The sequence below is a fragment of the Bos indicus genome, chromosome 15, assembly GCF_029378745.1.
Source record: "Bos indicus isolate NIAB-ARS_2022 breed Sahiwal x Tharparkar chromosome 15, NIAB-ARS_B.indTharparkar_mat_pri_1.0, whole genome shotgun sequence".
In the NCBI taxonomy this organism is placed as follows: Eukaryota; Metazoa; Chordata; class Mammalia; order Artiodactyla; family Bovidae; genus Bos; species Bos indicus.
The window spans coordinates 53,740,768-53,760,189 of NC_091774.1; the positions used below are offsets into that span (position 1 = coordinate 53,740,768).

Sequence of the window (19,422 nt, forward strand, 5' to 3'; positions counted from 1 at the left end):
TCGTGTCCGACTTTTTTGAGACCTCATGGACTATACAGTCCATGGAATTCTCCAGGCCAGAACCCTGGAGTGGGTAGCTGTTCCCTTCTCCAGGGGATCTTCCCAACCCACGGATCGAACCCAGGGGGATCGAACCCACGTCTCCCGCACTGCGGGCGTATTCTTTACCAGCTGAGCCACAAGAGAAGCCCAAGAAAACTGAAGTGGGTAGCCTTTCCCTTCTCCAGCGGATCTTTCCGACCCAGGAATCGAACCGGGTTCTCCTGCATTGCAGGAGGATTATTTACCAACTGAGCTATCAGGGAAACCGATAATACATAGTATGGCAGATCAAATAGCCGAATTGTCTGCAAATTATTGGGGCAAAACAGAGATGGCAGTGAAAGTGACATTTGAGCTGTAATAAGAACGGAAACTGAGAGGATTTCTAGACACTTAAGTCTCAGAAGCTGCCGGAACCAAGGTGCTGCGGGAGTTGAGTGAGTCTCGGTCGGATATTGTTGCCGGACTGGATCGAGGCCGTTCCGTCAGTGTTTTCAGTGGGGTCGCGGCTTGTTGAGCCCATCTTCATCTGGCAAAAGTACGGGCCGCGCTACCGCCAAGGATGAACGGAGCACTAGGAAAGGTAACGCAGTCTATCCAAGCTGGGCACGAGAGAGGTGGTGAGGAAAGCGGAGCTGCGAGGGGGCGGCGGGGCTATAACGCGGCTGCCGACATCCGGGTAAGAGACTCGGGCAAGAACAACCTCTTCCCGGCAGCACGTGCGGCGCCCTGTCAAAGGGTTGCGCTTTCCCCTCTGTTCCGGGGAGGATTCGGCTGCGGTAACCCGCGCGCCACGCCCCCTCCGTGCTATCCTCGCCGCACATTGGCCTGGATAGATAGGAGACCTGCAATGGCAATCACCCGAATAGGTCCGGATAGTATCTATGACCTTGAGCAGGTCATTTTATTTTTGCTTTAAGTCATCAACTTCCAGATTTTTTTCTAAGAATACCGTTTTGACTCGCTGAACAGATTGGGATGTGAGGCTACTTGGCGATCAGTGAAGTTGCTCAGTCGTGTCCGACTCTGCAATCCCACGGACTGTAGCCTACCAGGCTCCTCCATCCATGGAATTTTCCAGGCATGAGTACTGGGGTGGGTTGCTATTTCCTTCTCCAGGGGATCTTCCCGACCCAGGGATCAAACCCAGGTCTCCCGCATTGCAAGCAGAGGCTTTACTACCTGAGCTACCAGGGAAGCTACTTGGCGATAGGGAAGCGTAATAATAAAAAGAACGTTTTGACTTACAAACCCTTAGTTACGTGACTGCAGTAAAACCATATGAACCACCATAAAGCATTCCTTTGCTTTCCTTTGTCCTCTTAACAGATTAAAATTGTGCTTTTTCAGTTGTATCATACTATTTAGAATAATGACTTTGTTTTTTTTAGCAATTTATGTTAAAATTTTATTTGAGGAATTAATTTGGAGGCTATACCTCCATGATACATAAATCAACATGATCATTGTCGCTCACAGATCTACTAGTCCTACTTTGGGGCAGCCCCTGAATGTCTCTAGTTTTGTTTCCTTAAGATCCCAAACCTCACTTTATTCTTAACGAAATAACTCTCAGTTGTTCACTTTAGCCAGATTGTGAGAATTTGACTAGATCTGGTGAAAAGAATTATAGAAAGAAAAAAAAAAACTGTAAAGTTTCTAAATTTAATTGTTAAAAACGGTCAGATTGGTGACTCCAGGCTCCTACTCTAAAAGCTTTGAATCTGAGGAATGCTGCTGAAAGGGAGCAATCATTGTTCAAGGTGTACTGTTTTTAGCCATTCTGCCCCCATGGACAGAGGAGCCTGGCGGGCTGCAGTCCATGGGGTAGCAGAGAGTTGGACACGACTGAGCGACTAAGCACAGCACACAACACACATACTCCTGAAGAACCCATGGAAATCTGTCATAGGCTATCACCTTAAGGTATAAGATTATATAGGGCCCCTCTCTGAGTCTGATGTCACTTCTCCCTTCTAGATTCCTTTGTTACTGATTTCCCTCTTCTATTCTGACCTGTCGCTTTTGACCAGGTAGTGTCCTCTTTATTTACCCAATACTGAATTCCTAATCTTTGATCTCCAGGAGCTTTCTCAGAATGCCCTTACTTTTTCACCACCTCCAAATGCTCCATTTTTCAAAGCGCAGCTCAGATCTAATCTTTTCCTTAAAACCTTTCAGACCATTCTAGCCAAAGTGCTTGTTTATTTTTTGAACTCTTAGCTGGTATTATTTTTGGCACTTAATCGTATGCAGTCTTGTATTTGTCTGTCTGAAGTGTTAGTTAATATTTTACATTTATGGGATTTGCATCAGAGCTGTGTTCTACCTCTTGCTAGCTGTGTGGCCTTAGGCAGGTAATTTGGCCTCTCTGCTTTAGTTTTTTATATGTAAAATGCAAGTGATAATGCCCATCATATGGAATTATAAAAATTATAGAAAATAATGTCAGTAAGAGTATTTTGTGCGAATAACTATACAAATAGGAATGTTAACATTATTCTGCAGCTAATGAACTGCTTTCATTTTCATAATTTCATTTTATCTCGCTATGAGATAATCTTGGCAGGCACAACAAATAAAGAGATGGAAATTACTGGTACAATACCTGATACATAATAGTTCTCAAATGCTTTACCAAATGCCTATATGAATGAATGCCTTGCTTATAGGTCAATAGTCTATTTTGTGGTAATGCTGAGATTGGAGCCTAGATTTTCTATCCCTCCTAAAACCCCACTGCCGTTCCTTTTCTGAGTATTTTACATCTCCCTAATTTGATAATAATCTTGGTTTCCTTCATGTGTGAAATGAGGAATGAGAACCTTCCTTGATCTTCCCAGCTGTCAGTCCTTCATTTCTTTGTGACCTGTGCAGCCCATTATACTGATCTCATTGCAATATAATAAGTAATTTGCACATCTGCTTTCCTCATTAGAAAGATTGTGGGTGGGCAGTTGTATTTTCTTCATGTCTGTAGGTACCCAGCCTACAATATACTTGGCCTAAAGTTGCTGATATTGTTCATCACTAAGTCAAGTTTGACTCTTTGAAGTCTCATGGACTGTAGCAGGCCAGCCTCTGTCCTCCCCTGTCTCTCAGATTTGCTCAGATTCATATCCACTGAGTCAGTGATCATATCTAGCCATCTTATCCTCTGCCGTCCCTTTCTTCTTTTGCCGTCAATCTTTCCCATCATCAGGGTCTTTTCTAATGAGTTGGCTCTTTTCATATCAATGAAATCATATAGTATGTGAGGCCAAATATTTTTTAAGAGACTTTCCAAAGATCATACAGCTAGTAACACAGAGGAGCTGATATTCAAACCCAGGTCTGTGTGAATCTCTAATTTGTATTTCTAACTACTATAACGACTCAGGGCAAAGACAGTCTTTGATAGTCACTATGTTATACATATTCAGAAGAATGGCCAAAGGAAAAACTACAAACAAAAGCAATTTTGAAAGAACATAGGAAAAGGTCAGTTCAAACATCACTTACTAGCTATGTGCATCAGGTATGTTAATTCATCTTTCTGAGCTTTGGTTTCCTCACAGTAAAATGGGGGTATAAATACCTGCTTCATAGAATGGTTGCAAGGGTTAGTGGAAATGATGTTTGGCGTATAGCAAGTACTCAAAAAATGGTAGAACTGTTTAGGCTATTATTATATGAATTTTGCTGCTGTTAATTGCTATTGTATTTTTGAGAGGTAGTATGGCAGAATGGGCTTCCCTGGTAGTTCAGTGGTGAAGAATCTGCCTGCCAGAGCAGGAAACACAAGAGACATGAGTTCAGTTCCTGCGTCAGGAAGATCCCCTGGAGTAGGAAATGGCAACCTGCTCCAGTATTTTAGCCTGGAAAATCCCATAGACAGAGGAGCCTGGTCAGCTATAGTCTATGGGGTTACAAAGAGTCAGACACCACTGAGCAACTGAGCACTCGTGTATACAAACACACACACACACACACCAGAATGAAAAACATGGACTTTGGATTTAGACTTGGTTTGAATTCTTGGCATGTCTTAGCAAACCTAAAACTTTGGCAACTTAAAAGCTTTTGTTTTTTCCCTCTATCATTACAGTTCAGTTCAGTCGCTCAGTCGTGTCCATCTCTTTGCGACCCCATGAACCGCAGCACGCCAGGCCTCCCTGTCCATCACCAACTCACGGAGTTTACTCAAACTCATGTCCATAGAGTCAGTGATGCCATCCAACCAATTCATCCTCTGTTGTCCCCTTCTCCCACCTTCAATCTTTCCCAGCATCAGGGTTTTTTCAAATCAGTCAGCTCCTCGCATCAGGTGGCCAAAGTATTGGAGTTTCAGCTTCAGCATCAGTCCTTTCAATGAATATACAGGACTGATTTCCTTTAGGATGGACTGGTTGGATCTCCTTGCAGTCCAAGGGACTCTCAAGAGTCTTTTCCAACACCACATTTCAAAAGCATCAATTCTTCAGCCCCCAGCTTTCTTTACAGTCCGACTCTGACATCCATACGTGACTACTAGAAAAACCATAGCCTTGACTAGACGGACCTTTGTTGGCAAAGTAACAGCTCTGCTTTTTAATATGCTGTCTACGTTGGTCATAACTTTCCTTCCAAGGAGTTAAGTGTCTTTTAATTTCATGGCTGCAGTCACCATCTGCAGTGATTTTGGAGCCCCCAAAAATAAACTCTCTCACTGTTTCCACTGTTTGCCCATCTATTTAACATGAAGTGATGGGATCAGATGCCATAATCTTTGTTTCCTGAATGTTGAGTTTTAAACCAACTTTTTCACTCTCCTCTTTCACTTTCATCAGGAAGCTCTTTAGTTCTTCTTTACTTTCTGCCATAAGGGTGGTGTCATCTGCATGTCTAAGGTTATTGATATTTCTCCCAGCAATCTTGATTCCAGCTTGTGCTTCCTCCAGCCCAACATTTCTCATGATGTACTCTGCATATAAGTTAAATAAGCAGGGTGACAATATACAGCCTTGATGTACTCCTTTTCCTATTTGGAACCAGTCTGTTGTTCCATGTCCAGTTCTAACTGTTGCTTCCTGACCTGCATACAGGTTTCTCAGGAGGCAGGTCAGGTGGTCTGGTATTCCCATCTCTTTCAGAATTTTCCACAGTTTCTTGTGATCCACACAGTCAAAGGCTTTGACAAAGTCAATAAAGCAGAAGTAGATGTTTTTCTGGAACTCTCTTGCTTTTTCGATGATCCAGTGGATGTTGGCAATTTGATCTCTGGTTCCTCTGCCTTTTCTAAAACCAGCTTGAACATCTGGAAGTTCACGGTTCACATATTGTTGAAGCCTGGCTTGGAGAATTTTGAGCATTTCTTTACTAGCATGTGAGATGAGTGCAATTGTGCGGTAGTTTGAGCATTCTTTGGCATTGCCTTTCTTTGGGATTGGAATGAAAACTGACCTTTTCCAGTCCTGTGGCCACTGCTGAGTTTTCTAAATTTGCTAACATATTGAGTGCAGCACTTTCATGGCATCATCTTTTAGGATTTGAAGTAACTCAACTGGAATTCCATCACCTCTACTAGCTTTGTTCGTAGTGATGCTTCCTAAGGCCCACTTGACTTCACATTCCAGGATGTCTAGCTCTAGGTGAGTGATCACACCATCGTGATTATCTGGGTCATGAAGATTTCTTTGTATAGTTCTTCTGTGTATTTTTGCCACCTCTTCTTAATATCTTCTGGTTCTGTTAGGTCCATACCATTTCTGTCTTTTATTGTGCCCATCTTTGCATGAAATGTTCCTTTTGTATCTCTAATTTTCTTGAAAAGATTGCTAGTCTTTCCCATTCTTGTTTTCCTCTATTTCTTTACACTGATCACTGAGGAAGGCTTTCTAATCTCTCCTTGCTATTCTTTGGAACTCTGCCTTCAAATGCGTATATCTTTCTGTTTTGCCTTTGCTTTTCACTTCTCTTCTTTTCACAACTGTTTGTAAGACCTCCTCAGACAACCATTTTGCTTTTTTGTATTTCTTTTTCTTGAGGATGGTCTTGATCTCTGTCTCTTATAGAATGTCATGAACCTCCGTCCATAGTTCATCAGGCACTCTGTCTATCAGATCTAGTCCCTTAGATGGTATGGGGAGGGAGGAGGGAGGAGGGTTCAGGATGGGGAACACATGAAATAAATGTAAGAAAAAAAAAAAAAAAAAGAAAGGAAAAAAAAAAAAAAAAGTCCCTTAAATCTATTTCTCACTTCCACTGTATAATCATAAGGGATTTGATTTAGGTCATATCTGAATGGTCTAGTGGTTTTCCCTACTTTCTTCAATTTAAGTCTGAATTTGGTGATAAGGAGTTCATGATCTGAGCCACAGTCAGCTCCCAGTCTTGTTTTTGCTGGCTGTATAGAGCTTCTCCATCTTTGGCTGCAAAGAATATAATCAGTCTGATTTTGGTGTTGACCATCTGGTGATGTCCATGTGTAGAGTCTTCTCTTGTGTTGTTGGAAGAGGGTGTTTACTATGACCTATGCATTCTCTTGGCAGAACTCTATTAGCCTTTCCCCTGCTTCATTCTGTACCCCAAGGCCAAATTTGCCTGTTATTTCAGGTGTTTCTTGACTTCCTACCTTGCATTCCAGTCCCCTATAATGAAAAGGACATCATTATATAAATTATGTTTTTCCTCTATGAAAAGAGGCAATTATTTTGATGCTTCTATTAGAGGATTGATGAAAAATTGAGCAAAGTGCTTAGAACAAAGGATTACTCTGTAAGTGATAGTAACAATGCTATTTTAAGTAATATTTGTTAGTATACAGATATATTCTGTTAATACTCATAGAACAGCTCTCAAGTGCTTGCCTCATGGGACCCTTACCCACTACTGTCACCACCCACCCCAGGACTCTGGTATCTGAAGCTACTCACACACTATAGATTTTGCCCCATGACTGGTTCTTAAGTTGCTGTGTAGTCCTTTCCTGGTTCCTGACTCCCAAGCTTATGGGACAAGTGTTTTTGTTACCTGCTGGGGCATCTATGTCCTCATTCATTCATTCACTAGAATCACTGGCCTCCTCTTCCATTTGCTCCAGAGCTGGAGCTGCTCTTTCTTTGCTGACTGGGGAGAGAGAGTATTTGTGGATACAGTCCCAAAATAGATTACTTTTGTCATGATAAATAATGCTGAGCATTGTAGGGAAGAGGAAGCACATTTCCCAGAGCTGAAAGGAAGAGTTCATGCCATAATTTGGTTGTCTTCCAGACAGTTGTCCACCCTTAAAAAGGGTTGGCTTTTAGATAATTAAATTCATAGCTGTTGTGGAGACTCAGAAATCTGAACATTTAAAGTGAGGAAAGATCAGTCTTATCTAGATCTCTCTTCCCATCCAATACCTCTTCTGTATAAAGTGACTGACCCATTTAAGAGTACATTCTGTTCACTCTGATTTCTGTTCTGTTTGTCGTGGTTGATAGATCTTGGCCCCGGAGGGATCTTAGAGTCATTGGCTCTAACTCCAGAGAGGGGAAAATTACTGACCAAGATATGGTGGCCAGTGGTGGGGGAGCCAGCCAGAGCCCCTGTGACTGCTCTTTTATTGTGACCAACATTAGGTTAAGAATATTGTACACATGTTTACAGAGTCTTTTGGTATCTGATTTAATTGTCATTTTTAGGATTGTCTATATACTTTGTCCTTCCTTCTGTCTATTCATATCCCAATCTTCATGACCTCACATTCTCTGGGATACTTTTCCTAAATATGAACATTTCCCTCCTGATTTCCTAAGCACTAACACCTTCATTCGGAGAAGGCAGTGGCACCCCACTCTAGTACTCTTGCCTGGAAACTCCCATGGACAGAGGAGCCTGGTAGGCTGCAGTCCATGGGGTCGATAAGAGCCTGGTAGGCTGCAGTCCATGGGGTCGCTAAGAGTCGGACACGACTGAGCAACTTCACTTTCGCTTTTCACTTTCATGCATTGGAGAAGGAAATGGCAACCCACTCCAGTGTTCTTGCCTGGAGAATCCCGGGGATGGGGGAGCCTGATGGGCTGCCATCTTTGGGGTTGCACAGAGTCGGACACAACTGAAGCAACTTAGCAGCAGCAACACCTTCATTTAAGGGAGAGAGGGTGTAGAATAGGGGAAAATTACAGGCTTGGAGTCAGAAACCTAATATCCTATGCTAGTTCTGATAGTAGCTGTTTAACTTTGTTACAATTAAAGTTACGCAATTGTACTTAATCTCAGTTTCCCCATCTGTAAAATGGGATAATAATACTTATCTGGTAATGAAATTATGATTTAGACACATGGTAGGTACTCAACAAAATAGGTGTGGGTAGTAATAAATGGTAGCAATGATTAGCAGTCATTCACTTCTTTCTAATCATTTATTTTTTTATTAAAACAACATTGTGCCTGAGAGGAAGACATGACTCTTGCCTTTGAGAATCTCGTTTTAGCATAGTGGTCTGTGGGGGATATTAAGAGTTTCAGTGAATCTCTTGAAGTAGTATGCAAACTTTTTTTCCTCCCTCACTTGCAGTTCAGTTCAGTTCAGTTGCTCAGTTGTGTCCGACTCTTTGCGACCCCATGAATTGCAGCACACCAGGCCTCCCTGTCTATCACCAACTCCCAGAGTTCGCTCAAACTCAGGTCCATCGAGTCGGTGATGCTATCCAGCCATCTCATCCTCTGTCGTCCCCTTCTCCTCCTGCCGACCAATTCCTCCCAGCATCAGAGTCTTTTCCAATGAGTCAACTCTTCTCATGAGGTAGCCAAAGTATTGGAGTTTCAGCTTTAGCATCATTCATTCCAAAGAACACCCAGGACTGATCTCCTTTAGAATGGACTGGTTGGATCTCTTTGCAGTCCAAGGAACTCTCAAGAGTCTTCTCCAACACCACAGTTCAAAAGCATCAATTCTTCGGTGCTCAGCTTTCTTCACAGTCCAACTCTCACATCCATACGTGACTACTGGAAAAACCATAGCCTTGACTAGACGGACTTTTGTTGGCAAAGTAATGTCTCTGCTTTTGAATATGCTATCTAGGTTGGTCATAACTTTCCTTCCAAGGAGTAAGTGTCTTTTAATTTCATGGCTGCAGTCACCATCTGCAGTGATTTTGGAGCCCAGAAAAATAAAGTCAGCCACTGTTTCCACTGTTTCCCCATCTATTTGCCATGAAGTGATGGGACTGGATGCCATGATCTTTGTTTTCTGAATGTTGAGCTTTAAGCCAACTTTTTCACTCTCCTCTTTCACTTTCATCAGGAGGTTCTTTAGTTCCTCTTCACTTTCTGCCATAAGGGTGGTGTCAACTGCATATCTGAGGTTATTGATATTTCTCCCGGCAATCTTGATTCCAGCTTGTGCTTCCTCCAGCCCAGTGTTTCTCATGATGTACTCTGCATACAAGTTAAATAAGCAGGGTGACAATATACAGCCTTGATGTACTCCTTTTCCTATTTGGAACCAGTCTGTTGTTCCATGTCCAGTTCTAACTGTTGCTTCCTGACCTGCATAAAGGTTTCTCAAGAGGCAGGTCAGGTGGTCTGGTATTCCCATCTCTTTCGGAATTTTCCACAGTTTCTTGTGATCCACACAGTCAAAGGCTTTGGCATAGTCAATAAAGCAGAAGTAGATGTTTTTCTGGAACTCTCTTGCTTTTTCGATGATCCAGTGGATGTTGGCAGTTTGATCTCTGGTTCCTCTGCCTTTTCTAAAACCAGCTTGAACATCTGGAAGTTCACGGTTCACATATTGTTGAAGCCTGGCTTGGAGAATTTTGAGCATTTCTTTACTAGCATGTGAGATGAGTGCAATTGTGTGGTAGTTTGAGCATTCTTTGGCATTGCCTTTCTTTGGGATTGGAATGAAAACGGACCTTTTCCAGTCCTGTGGCCACTGCTGAGTTTTCCAAATTTGCTGACATATTGAGTGCAGCACATTCACGGCATCATCTTTTAGGATCTGAAATAGCTCAACTGGAATTCCATCACCTCTACTAGCTTTGTTCGTAGTGATGCTTCCTAAGGCCCACTTGACTTCACATTCCAGTATGTCTGGCTCTAGGTGAGTGATCACAGCATCATGATTATCTTGGTCGTGAAGATCTTTTTTGTACAGTTCTTCTGTATATTCTTGCCACCTCTTCTTAATATCTTCTGGTTCTGTTAGGTCCATACCATTTCTGTCCTTTATTGAGTCCATCTTTGCATCAAATGTTCCCTTGGTATCTCTAATTTTCTTGAAGAGATCTCTAGTCTTTCCCATTCTGTTGTTTTCCTCTATTTCTTTGCATTTCCCAGTCTTGTTTTTGCTGACCATATAGAGCTTCTCCATCTTTGACTGCAAAGAATATAATCAGTCTGATTTCAGTGTTGACCATCTGGTTATGTCCATGTGTAGAGTCTTCTCTTGTGTTATTGGAAGTGGGTGTTTGCTATGACCAGTGCGTACTCTTGGCAAAACTCTAATAGCCTTTGCCCTGCTTCATTCTGTATTCCAAGGCCAAATTTGCCTGTTTACTCCAGGTGTTTCTTGACTTCCTACTTTTGCATTCCAGTCCCCTATAATGAAAAGGACATCTTTTTTGGGTGTTAGTTCTAAAAGGTCTTGTAGGTCTTCATAGAACCATTCAACTTCAGCTTCTTCAGCGATACTGGTTGGGGCATAGACTTGGATTACTGTGATATTGAAGGGTTTGCCTTGGAAACGAACAGAGATCATTCTGTCGTTTTTGAGACTGCATCCAAGTACTGCATTTCAGACTGTTTTTTTGACCATGATGGCTACTCCATTTCTTCTAAGGGATTCCTGCCCGCAGTAGTAGATACAATGGTCATCTGTGTTAAATTCACCCATTCCAGTCCATTTTAGTTCACTCCTAGAATGTCGATGTTCACTCTTGCATCTCCTGTTTGACCACTTTCAATTTGCCTTGATTCATGGACCTAACATTCCAGGTTCCTATGCAATATTGCTGTTTACAGCATTGGAGCTTGCTTCTATCACCAGTCACATCCACCTCACTTTATTTGGTTCTATATCCCACATTTTTTTCCTGCAATTTTAAAAATTGAAGTATAGTTGGTTTACAGTGTTTCAAGTATATAGCAAAGTGACTGAGTTATATATGCATATTAATATATACATATTCTTTTTCAGATTCTTTTCCATTATTGGTTATTAGAAGATTCTGGATATAATTCTCTGTGCTCAGTATGCAGCCTTTTGTATATTTGTACCTGTATATGTCTGGGGAGAAGGTTCATGACTTTGGGCAGATTCTCAGCAATATCTGCAACATCTCCAAAGCTAGAGAACTTCTCCTTGCCATTAATACACAGATTTTCTGCTAGAGGTGTCAGTTGTTTTGCCACCTGTTTTGACTTAATCATATGATGCTGTGGTATTACTTAGCTATTTAATACAAATGTATGTTCATATCTCCAGCCGTTCAAACTCCTATAAAACGGGGGTCGTGCTTACATTTTTAAAAAGGCTTTATTGAGATATGTCATATACCATACAATTTGCCCATTTAAAGTGTATGATTCAATGACTTTAATTTTTATTTTTTTTAAATTTTATTTTATTTTTAAACTTTACATAATTGTATTAGTTTTGCCAAATATCAAAATGAATCTGCCACAGGTATACATGTGTTCCCCATCCTGAACCCTCCTCCCTCCTCCCTCCCCAATGACTTTTAATATATTCAGGGTTGTTTTACTGTCACTACAAGCAATTTTAGAACTTTTTTATCACCCTAGAAAGAAGTCCCAAAGACGTCCCATATCCCTTAATTGTCATCTCCAGCTTCCCAAACCCCCCAACCCAAGGCAACCACTAGTCTTTCTTTTTCTATAGATTTGCTATTCTGGATATTTCATATAAATGGAGTCATACAATACTGGCCCTTTGTGACTGTCTTCTTTTATTTAGCATAATGGTTCCAAGTTCATTCATATTGTTACATTTTGTTCTTCTAGTCCCTTTCATAGTCACCACAATAGTTGGCACCTATTAGGCTTTTAAAAAATAAACTTTAGAGGACTTTGCTGGCGGTCCAGTGGTTAGGATTCTGTGCTTCCACTGCAGGGGGCAGGGGTTCGATCCCTGGTGGAAAAAACTAAGATCCCACATGCCATGCCAGCCATGGCAGCACAGCCAAAAAAGCAAAACAAAACTTTAGAATAGTTTTAGAATTACAGAAAAGTTGCAAAGACAATACTGGATATACCCCCATATCCAATTTCCCCTATTATATTTGTATGGTATACTTTTTATGATTAATGAACTGATATTGATATATTATTATCAAGTCCATGTTTTACTAATACTTCTTTCATTTTTAAAAAATCCAGGGTCCTTTTTCTGTTCTAGGATCCTACCTAGTATATTACATTTAGTCATGTCTGCTTAGACTCTTCTTGTCTATGACAGTTTCTCAGACTTTCCTTTGTTTCTGAAGGCTTTTACACATAATGGACTTTTAACACATACATGTTGAAGGAATTGAAATTGTTATCGTAGTGGACAGGATTTTCTCTTTATATTATGGAAACTTAAGGCCATTTATTACTTACTATCTAGTTACTTTATAGAAAGACCTCCTCTATGTTAAGGACTACCTTAGTAAAGCTATACCAGTGATCTTTTGAGTGAGTGCCAGCAGGGCAGAGTGAGAAGGAAATAACTGGGTTATTAGGGGTAAGATTGGGAAGGGAAGCTGCCACTGCAACTACCTCCTTTCATTATTATTATTTTGTTCATGTTGGTATAGTTGTTATTATTGTTGTTACTATTAAAAGAGACAGTATACTGTAATAGAGACATAGTCTTTGGAGTAAAGCAGTCATTTTAGCCACTTGTTAGCTGTAATTTCTTGGAATATAACTTCTGTGGGCCTTAGTTGCTTCACCTGTAGAATTGCCTTGCAGTGTTTTGAGAATTAGAATTCGAAGTCCCTTGCATGGTGCCTGTGCTTGACACATGCATAATGGTTGTTGATATTAGAAAATATAAATCAAATTAGAAAGGGGAAATATGGTGAATTAAAAAAAGCAGCCCCCAAAAGGGGGGCTTCTATTTTTCCAGCATTTTCTGTAGTGGGTGAAATAGGAAAGAACATGGCCTTGGTTTGCCTGCATGTTTGGTATTAACTGTAGGGAAGCTTCTTTGCTAGACAAGAGACTTGGGTTTTGTTTTGGTTTGTGTACTGTGGGTTTCTAGCCTCTTGGTGAAGAGGTACTTGGAGGTCTGTGAATGCTTATGGTTGATCTAATGTGGCTGTTTTGCTATAGGTGCTGTGTCTGAAGAATGATACCATTTTTAAGCAAGCCTTTTCCCTCTTGAGGTAAGGATATTAATAATAGTAATTAAATATAGCTAATATTTGCATCTAGAATGTTCACACAGCATTCTTCTTTCATGATCTCCCCTTACATGTTTCTTAAGCATCTCAAGCATTAACTCACCTGCTATCTTACTCCTTCCCCATTCTCGGTAAATGACAACTCCAATTATCTAGTTGCACAGGACAGAATCTTTGGAGTCATGGTTGATACTATTGTTTCTTTTACTCTACATCTAATTCCTGGACAAATCCCATCAGCCTTACTTATGAAATATGTTCTAATAACACAAGGCTATTGTAAGAACCACTTTACTGGTAGTTTCTCTTGTCTCAGTTTCACTTCTTCTCATTCATTACTCACCAGAGTTAACTTTCCAAAACTTAAACCTGATCACATCACTTTTGTGATTAAACTCTACCAGGAGCTTCCCACTGCCTTCACAGAGCAAAGACCAAACTGCTCACCGCAGGTTATGAGGTCTTCATAACCTGGTATAACCTGGTCCCTGGTTGCCTCTTTTGCCCTGCCCCCTTCCCTGCTGCTGAAGTGCCACTCACACCCACCTGCTTGCTGTTCCCCAGACATAGTACTTTCATATCTCTGCCTAGAATGCTTTTTCTGTAAGGCTAAACAATTAAGAGTAGTTCTTTGTTTTTAAAAACTCAGCTCCAGTAGTTTCATCCCCTGGTAGAAATCGTCATACTTTCCTGTGTATTCCACTAAATCTTGTATGTGTTTTTGCTCTGTACCAGGACTATATTGTGGCTCACATCTGTTTACTCATCTCTCTTCCAACTAGACCATAGATAGAGATATTTTACTTGCTTTTGCATCTTCAGGACCTAACACATTGTCTGACCCATAGTAAGTACTTAATAATATTTATGGAAAGAAGAGAAGGATAGAATAAGGAAACGTGTAGTATTGACATATCTGTAATGAGGAGCATACAAGTTTTGGTAGCTGTGCAAATAAAATGTGCATATCTAACTGTACTGAACATGCCTTCTCCCTCTTTTTAGGTTCAGAACTTCAGGAGAGAATCCTGTCTATTCTGCAGGTAAGCAGTTATTTCCTGATGTGGTCTAGTTGATTTAAGTGACCCTCTAGCACTAGTATAATTTTGTCTGAAAAGTTGCCAAATATATCTTTGGGAAGATTGGCTGAGACCAAGTCCTACCCCTCACATGGAATTGGACAATGGGCAAGAACATAAATTGTGGGTTAAGAGCAAGAGTTCTGTAGTAGGTTTAGATTCCAGCTCTAACACATACTGTTCTGTGACCTTTAACTACTTTTCTATGACTTGGTTTTCTCACTTTAAAAAATGAGGGGAATTTATAGTACAAACTACAGTGAATTATTTGAAGATTCAGTGAGGTAAAACATATAAAGTGCTCAAAAATGTTCACTATTGTTATTATTATTTTTGCTACTATTCCAGACCTGTCTTTCATGTCCATTATCTACCAGGCTAAGGCTTTTTCTACAGGATTTTATCCAAAATAAATCCATTTAATCTGGTTAACTCAGTGAATTTCAATGTTTCAATCCTATTGCTTGCCATTTTTACTTTATTATGTGACAGATTTCAAAGCAGCCATTAGATAATGACATCTGTTATATGACTAAAGAGTATCAGAAACAGGGAATTCCCTGGTGGTCCGGTGGTTAGGAATCTTCACTTCGACTGTAGGGAGCATGGTTTCGATACCTAGTTGGGGAACTTTATTAGATCCTACAAGCCACATGGTGTGGCCATAAAAAAAGTATCAGAAATAAAAGAATGGGAGTAAGGAAGGGAACTAACATTTACTGATGGCTTATTACGTGCCATGCATGACGTAAGTTTTATATCTGTTAATTATTTCAGACAATGGCAGCTATGTGTAGAGAATCACCACTTCCACCAGACCTAAAGCCCAACCTCTCAAAATATGTGCTTCTTTTTATTTATTCATTCTCTCAACACATATTTATTGGACTAGGCTGCATTTTAGGTGCTGGGGATACAAAATTAAGATGATATGATCCTTGCCATTTGAAAACTTACAGTGTTGTAAGAAATAATTTTTTTCCCCAAGAATAATATAATGAACACTTCTAGACCCATCACTTAAATTCAACTGTTGTTAACATTTTGTCAGGTTCAGCTTTCTTGATCAGATGTTATGATGTTTCACTCCTAATACTTAAGCATCCATTTCTAGAAACAAGGATATTCTTTCCATTCTATTAAAGAACCACAATAGCATTATCTCCTTGAAGAAAATTAATAATAATATGCCTCAGTGTCATCTAATACTCTATCTACTTCCTTGGGTGTCCCCCAAAAGTCTTTTATGAGATTGTTTATAACCAAGAGCCCAAAGAAGGGTCATGCTTTGCATTTTGCTATAATGTCACCTTTAATATAGAACAGTTCTTTCACTGTTTTATTTCTGCAGCAGATGCTTTGTGATTAGGCTAGACTGTTTGACTTATAGAATGTCCTTGGTTTTTAATTTGTCTGATTATTTTCTTGTGGTATTTTATGACATGTTCTTCTGTCCCCTTCCTGCAAACTGGAAGTTAGATCTAAAATTTTTACTAGATTTAAGTTAAATAGTTTTAGCAAGAAAACTTAATAATAATTGATGCTCTGAATTTTGTATTACATCCTATCAGGAAAGGAAAAAAGAGCTAAGAAAATCTGATCATAAAAGTGAAAAGCATGCATTTTAGAGAATATGGAAAATAAATACTATACACACACACACATGCCAAGAAACTGAAGGAAATGAAGAAAATAAACATCACTTGTAATCCTAGCCTATCCTCCAGAAATTATTGCTTAACATTTTGGTGTATATCCTACCAGGTCTTCTTCTAGCCTTTTCTCTTTCTCTTTCTGTCTCTGTCTCTGTGTGTATATATGTTTTTTTTTTTTGTCTTGCAGTAATGGGAACAAATTATATATAACGCTTCATAATCTGCTTTTTTTCCTCACTTAATCTATGGTGAATATGTTTCCACTATAATAAATATTCTACATACTTGTTTTGAATATACTGCCTTAAATGGAACAATTTGTAGGGTAAGAATCTGAGTCTGGTGTTTGAATATGTTAAGTTGGAGTGCTTATGAGGAAAATATGCTAAGTAGTCCACTGGAGACACTGATCTTGAGCTCAAAATATAGGTCTGGGTTGAAACTGAATTTGAAAGTCATCATACTGTTGATTTTTCTTGATAATGAATTAGACTATCCAGGGAACACAAGTAGAGAAGAGGCCCAAGGATCAGGCCCTGAGGAGCTCCAACATTAAACAATTGGGTAGAGGGTGAAAGAGATGGCTAATGAGCTTGAAAAGGGAGGCCAGCATGGTAGGAGAAAACCAGGATGGTATAGTTTCATGGCAACCAAAATGATCGTGCTTTAAGAAGGACAGGGTGGTTACCCAGTTTCAGTTGTGTGCTGCTGAGAGGGGCTTGCAAAAGATATAGACTAATTGATATCCCTTGGTTTTAACAGCATAGAAGTGACCTTAGGGAGAGTAGTATCTGTGTAGGTATGGTGAGGTCAGTTGACAAGTGAATGGGAATTCAGGAGTTAGAGAAAGCTGTTACAGACAATATATTTAAGAAGTTTGTTTTTGAATGGAAGGAGAGAGAACTGGCAGGAGCTGGAGAGGGATGTGGGGTTAAGGAAAGATTTAACAAATAATAATTTTATATATATTTGTTTATTTTTGGCTGCACTGGGTCTTTGTTGCTTTGTGTGGGCTTTCTAATGTTTCAGTGAGTAGGGGCTACTCTTTGTTGTGGTGCGCGGGCTTCTCGTTGCAGTGACTTCTGTTGTGGAGCACAGGCTCTAGGTGCTTGGGCTTCAGTAGTTGCAGCCTGCGGGATTAGTAGTTGTGGCCTGAGGGCTCTAGAGTGGGGCTCAGTAGTTGTATTGCAGGGGCTTAGTTGCTCCACAGTATGTGGAATCTTCCCGGACCAGAGATAGAACCCATGTCTCCTGCATCCATGGGTGAATTGTTATACACTGCCCACCAGGGAGGTCTGGAAAGACTATTTTTAATGGTTATGTTTCTCTTAATGACACTTAATTCTGAAAGATACAAAAATTATAGAAAAGTGAAAAGATAATATGTCAGTGAGCCCATATTTGGCAATTATTCACATTTTGTTTGTGGGCTTCCCTGGTGGCTCACATGGTAAAGAATCTGGCTTCAATGCTGGAGACCTGGGTTTGATCCCTAGGTTGGGAAGATCCCTTGGAATAGGGCGTGGCAACCCACTCCAGTGTTCTTGCCTGTAGAATCCCCATGGACAGAGGAGCCTGGCAGGCTACAGTCCATGGGGTCGCAAAGAGTCAGATATGATAAGCGACTAAGCACTGCACATTTTGTTAGACTTTCATTGTTTTATTTTTTCTTGTATATTAAAAAATAAGGATTATGTTCAAGACCGGTATGTCCCCTAGTCTTGGACTCATCCCTTATCCCATAACCAGATAATAAGTTCATTTTGAACTGATGTGTATTCTGAGGAAGGTTTTTAAAATAAATTAAAATTATCAACTGTTGAAAATTACAAAAGCATGCAGATATTAAAAATAAATAGAAATTGTACTAAAAGGTATACGATGAAAGCTTTTGTTTCCAGGTCTTACTCCTATTTCCAGATCTTACTCCTCAGTGGTATGCGTTGATGGCAGTTTCTTGTATATTTTTCAGGAAAGTTATATGGTATATGAACATATATGTTATGTATGTATATTACTATATCTTAATGCTGGATACTTAGGTTGTTTTCAGGTTTTGTTATTTCAAAAATGCTGCAGCAGCCATTTTTATGCATCTTTGTAAAGTTGTTCCTGTACATTTGTAAGATAAATTCCTGGAATTGAAATTGCTGAGTCAATGAGTTGTGAGTTGAAAATTTTGGTAAGTATTGTCAGATTGCCCTTCAGAGAAGTTGTATTAATTTACATTTCTATTTTCTGGCCCAAAACTGGGTTTTACAAAACATCTTACTTTTTTGCTGGTGAAAATAATGTCTGATTTTAATTTGCATTTCTTAAGAAAGTTTGTTATCTTTTCTTTTTTTTTTTTTGGCCCTTTGTATTTCTTTTCTTGTGAACTGCCTGTTTATATTTTTTGCCCATTTTTCTTTTGAATTGTATGCTTTTTCATTTTTGATCTGTAAGAACTTTTATATAGTTTTCATATAGTAAGGAAATAAGCATTTTCCTACCATAAATGCTTTGTGTTATTTCTAGTCATTTATCCCTTGACTTTTGTTTTTTTCCTTTTTGCTGAATTGAAGTTTAAAATTTTTGTGTAGCTCAGTTCATTAATCTTTGATTTCTAGATTTTGCTTCATGCTTAGAAAGATCTCTACTCCCTTCCTCAAGATTATTTTTAAAAATCCTTCATTTATTTTCTGTTTTTGTCTTTTTTTAACATGTGGTCCATCTGGTGTGAATGCAGTTTTCTCCCCTCTAAATGGGCAGCCAGTTATTTTAACAGTTATTGAAACATCTAACATTTTCCCCATACATTTGAGGATGTTACCTTATCATATACTAAGTTTCCATATAGATGTAGAACCTACTGTATTTTAACTTTGTGTTGTTTTATGGATCTATCTGTATATTTGATAGCAGTACCAAGTTGTTTTAATACTATTGGTTACTATAGTTTTGTAATGTATTTTAGTATCTGATAGCTACCTAATTCTGAGGTAACTTTTTGTTTTATTCTTGATTTTAAAGCTAGATCAAATGGGGGCATGTTAAATGCTATTGAAAAAAGTCCAATTGAGAAAAAGCTCCTTTTGAAAAGAAAGATGGACAATAGCAGTTTACTTAGCTTTCTATTTGGAGAAATTTTAAGTTGTCTCCAAAATTTTGAAATGTAAACAGTTCTATGATAAACATGCTTGCACATTAGTATTTGTGCCCTTGTGTGATTATTTACATAGGATATATATTTCTAAAACTCTAATTGTTGGGCTAAAGGAAGTACACATTTTTAGGTTTGGTTTTTTTTTG

At 39.4% G+C, this 19,422-nt stretch overlaps 1 protein-coding gene across 2 annotated transcripts in view; it reads left to right on the top strand.

Moving 5' to 3' along the window:
- The first annotated feature begins 482 nt into the window (after positions 1–482).
- The window catches only part of MRPL48 (mitochondrial ribosomal protein L48), a 54,965-nt gene continuing 36,025 nt past the window's right edge, over positions 483–19,422 (top strand). Inside the window, exons 1-3 of one of the 2 annotated variants that reach the window (XM_019975713.2) lie at positions 483–625; positions 13,327–13,379; positions 14,403–14,440. In XM_019975713.2, the coding sequence (XP_019831272.2) occupies positions 605–625; positions 13,327–13,379; positions 14,403–14,440 (112 nt within the window). In that variant the 5' untranslated portion in view covers positions 483–604. Of the gene's footprint in view, positions 722–13,326; positions 13,380–14,402; positions 14,441–19,422 lie in introns of both variants that reach the window. The other variant, XM_070803875.1, reaches the window with a different exon arrangement.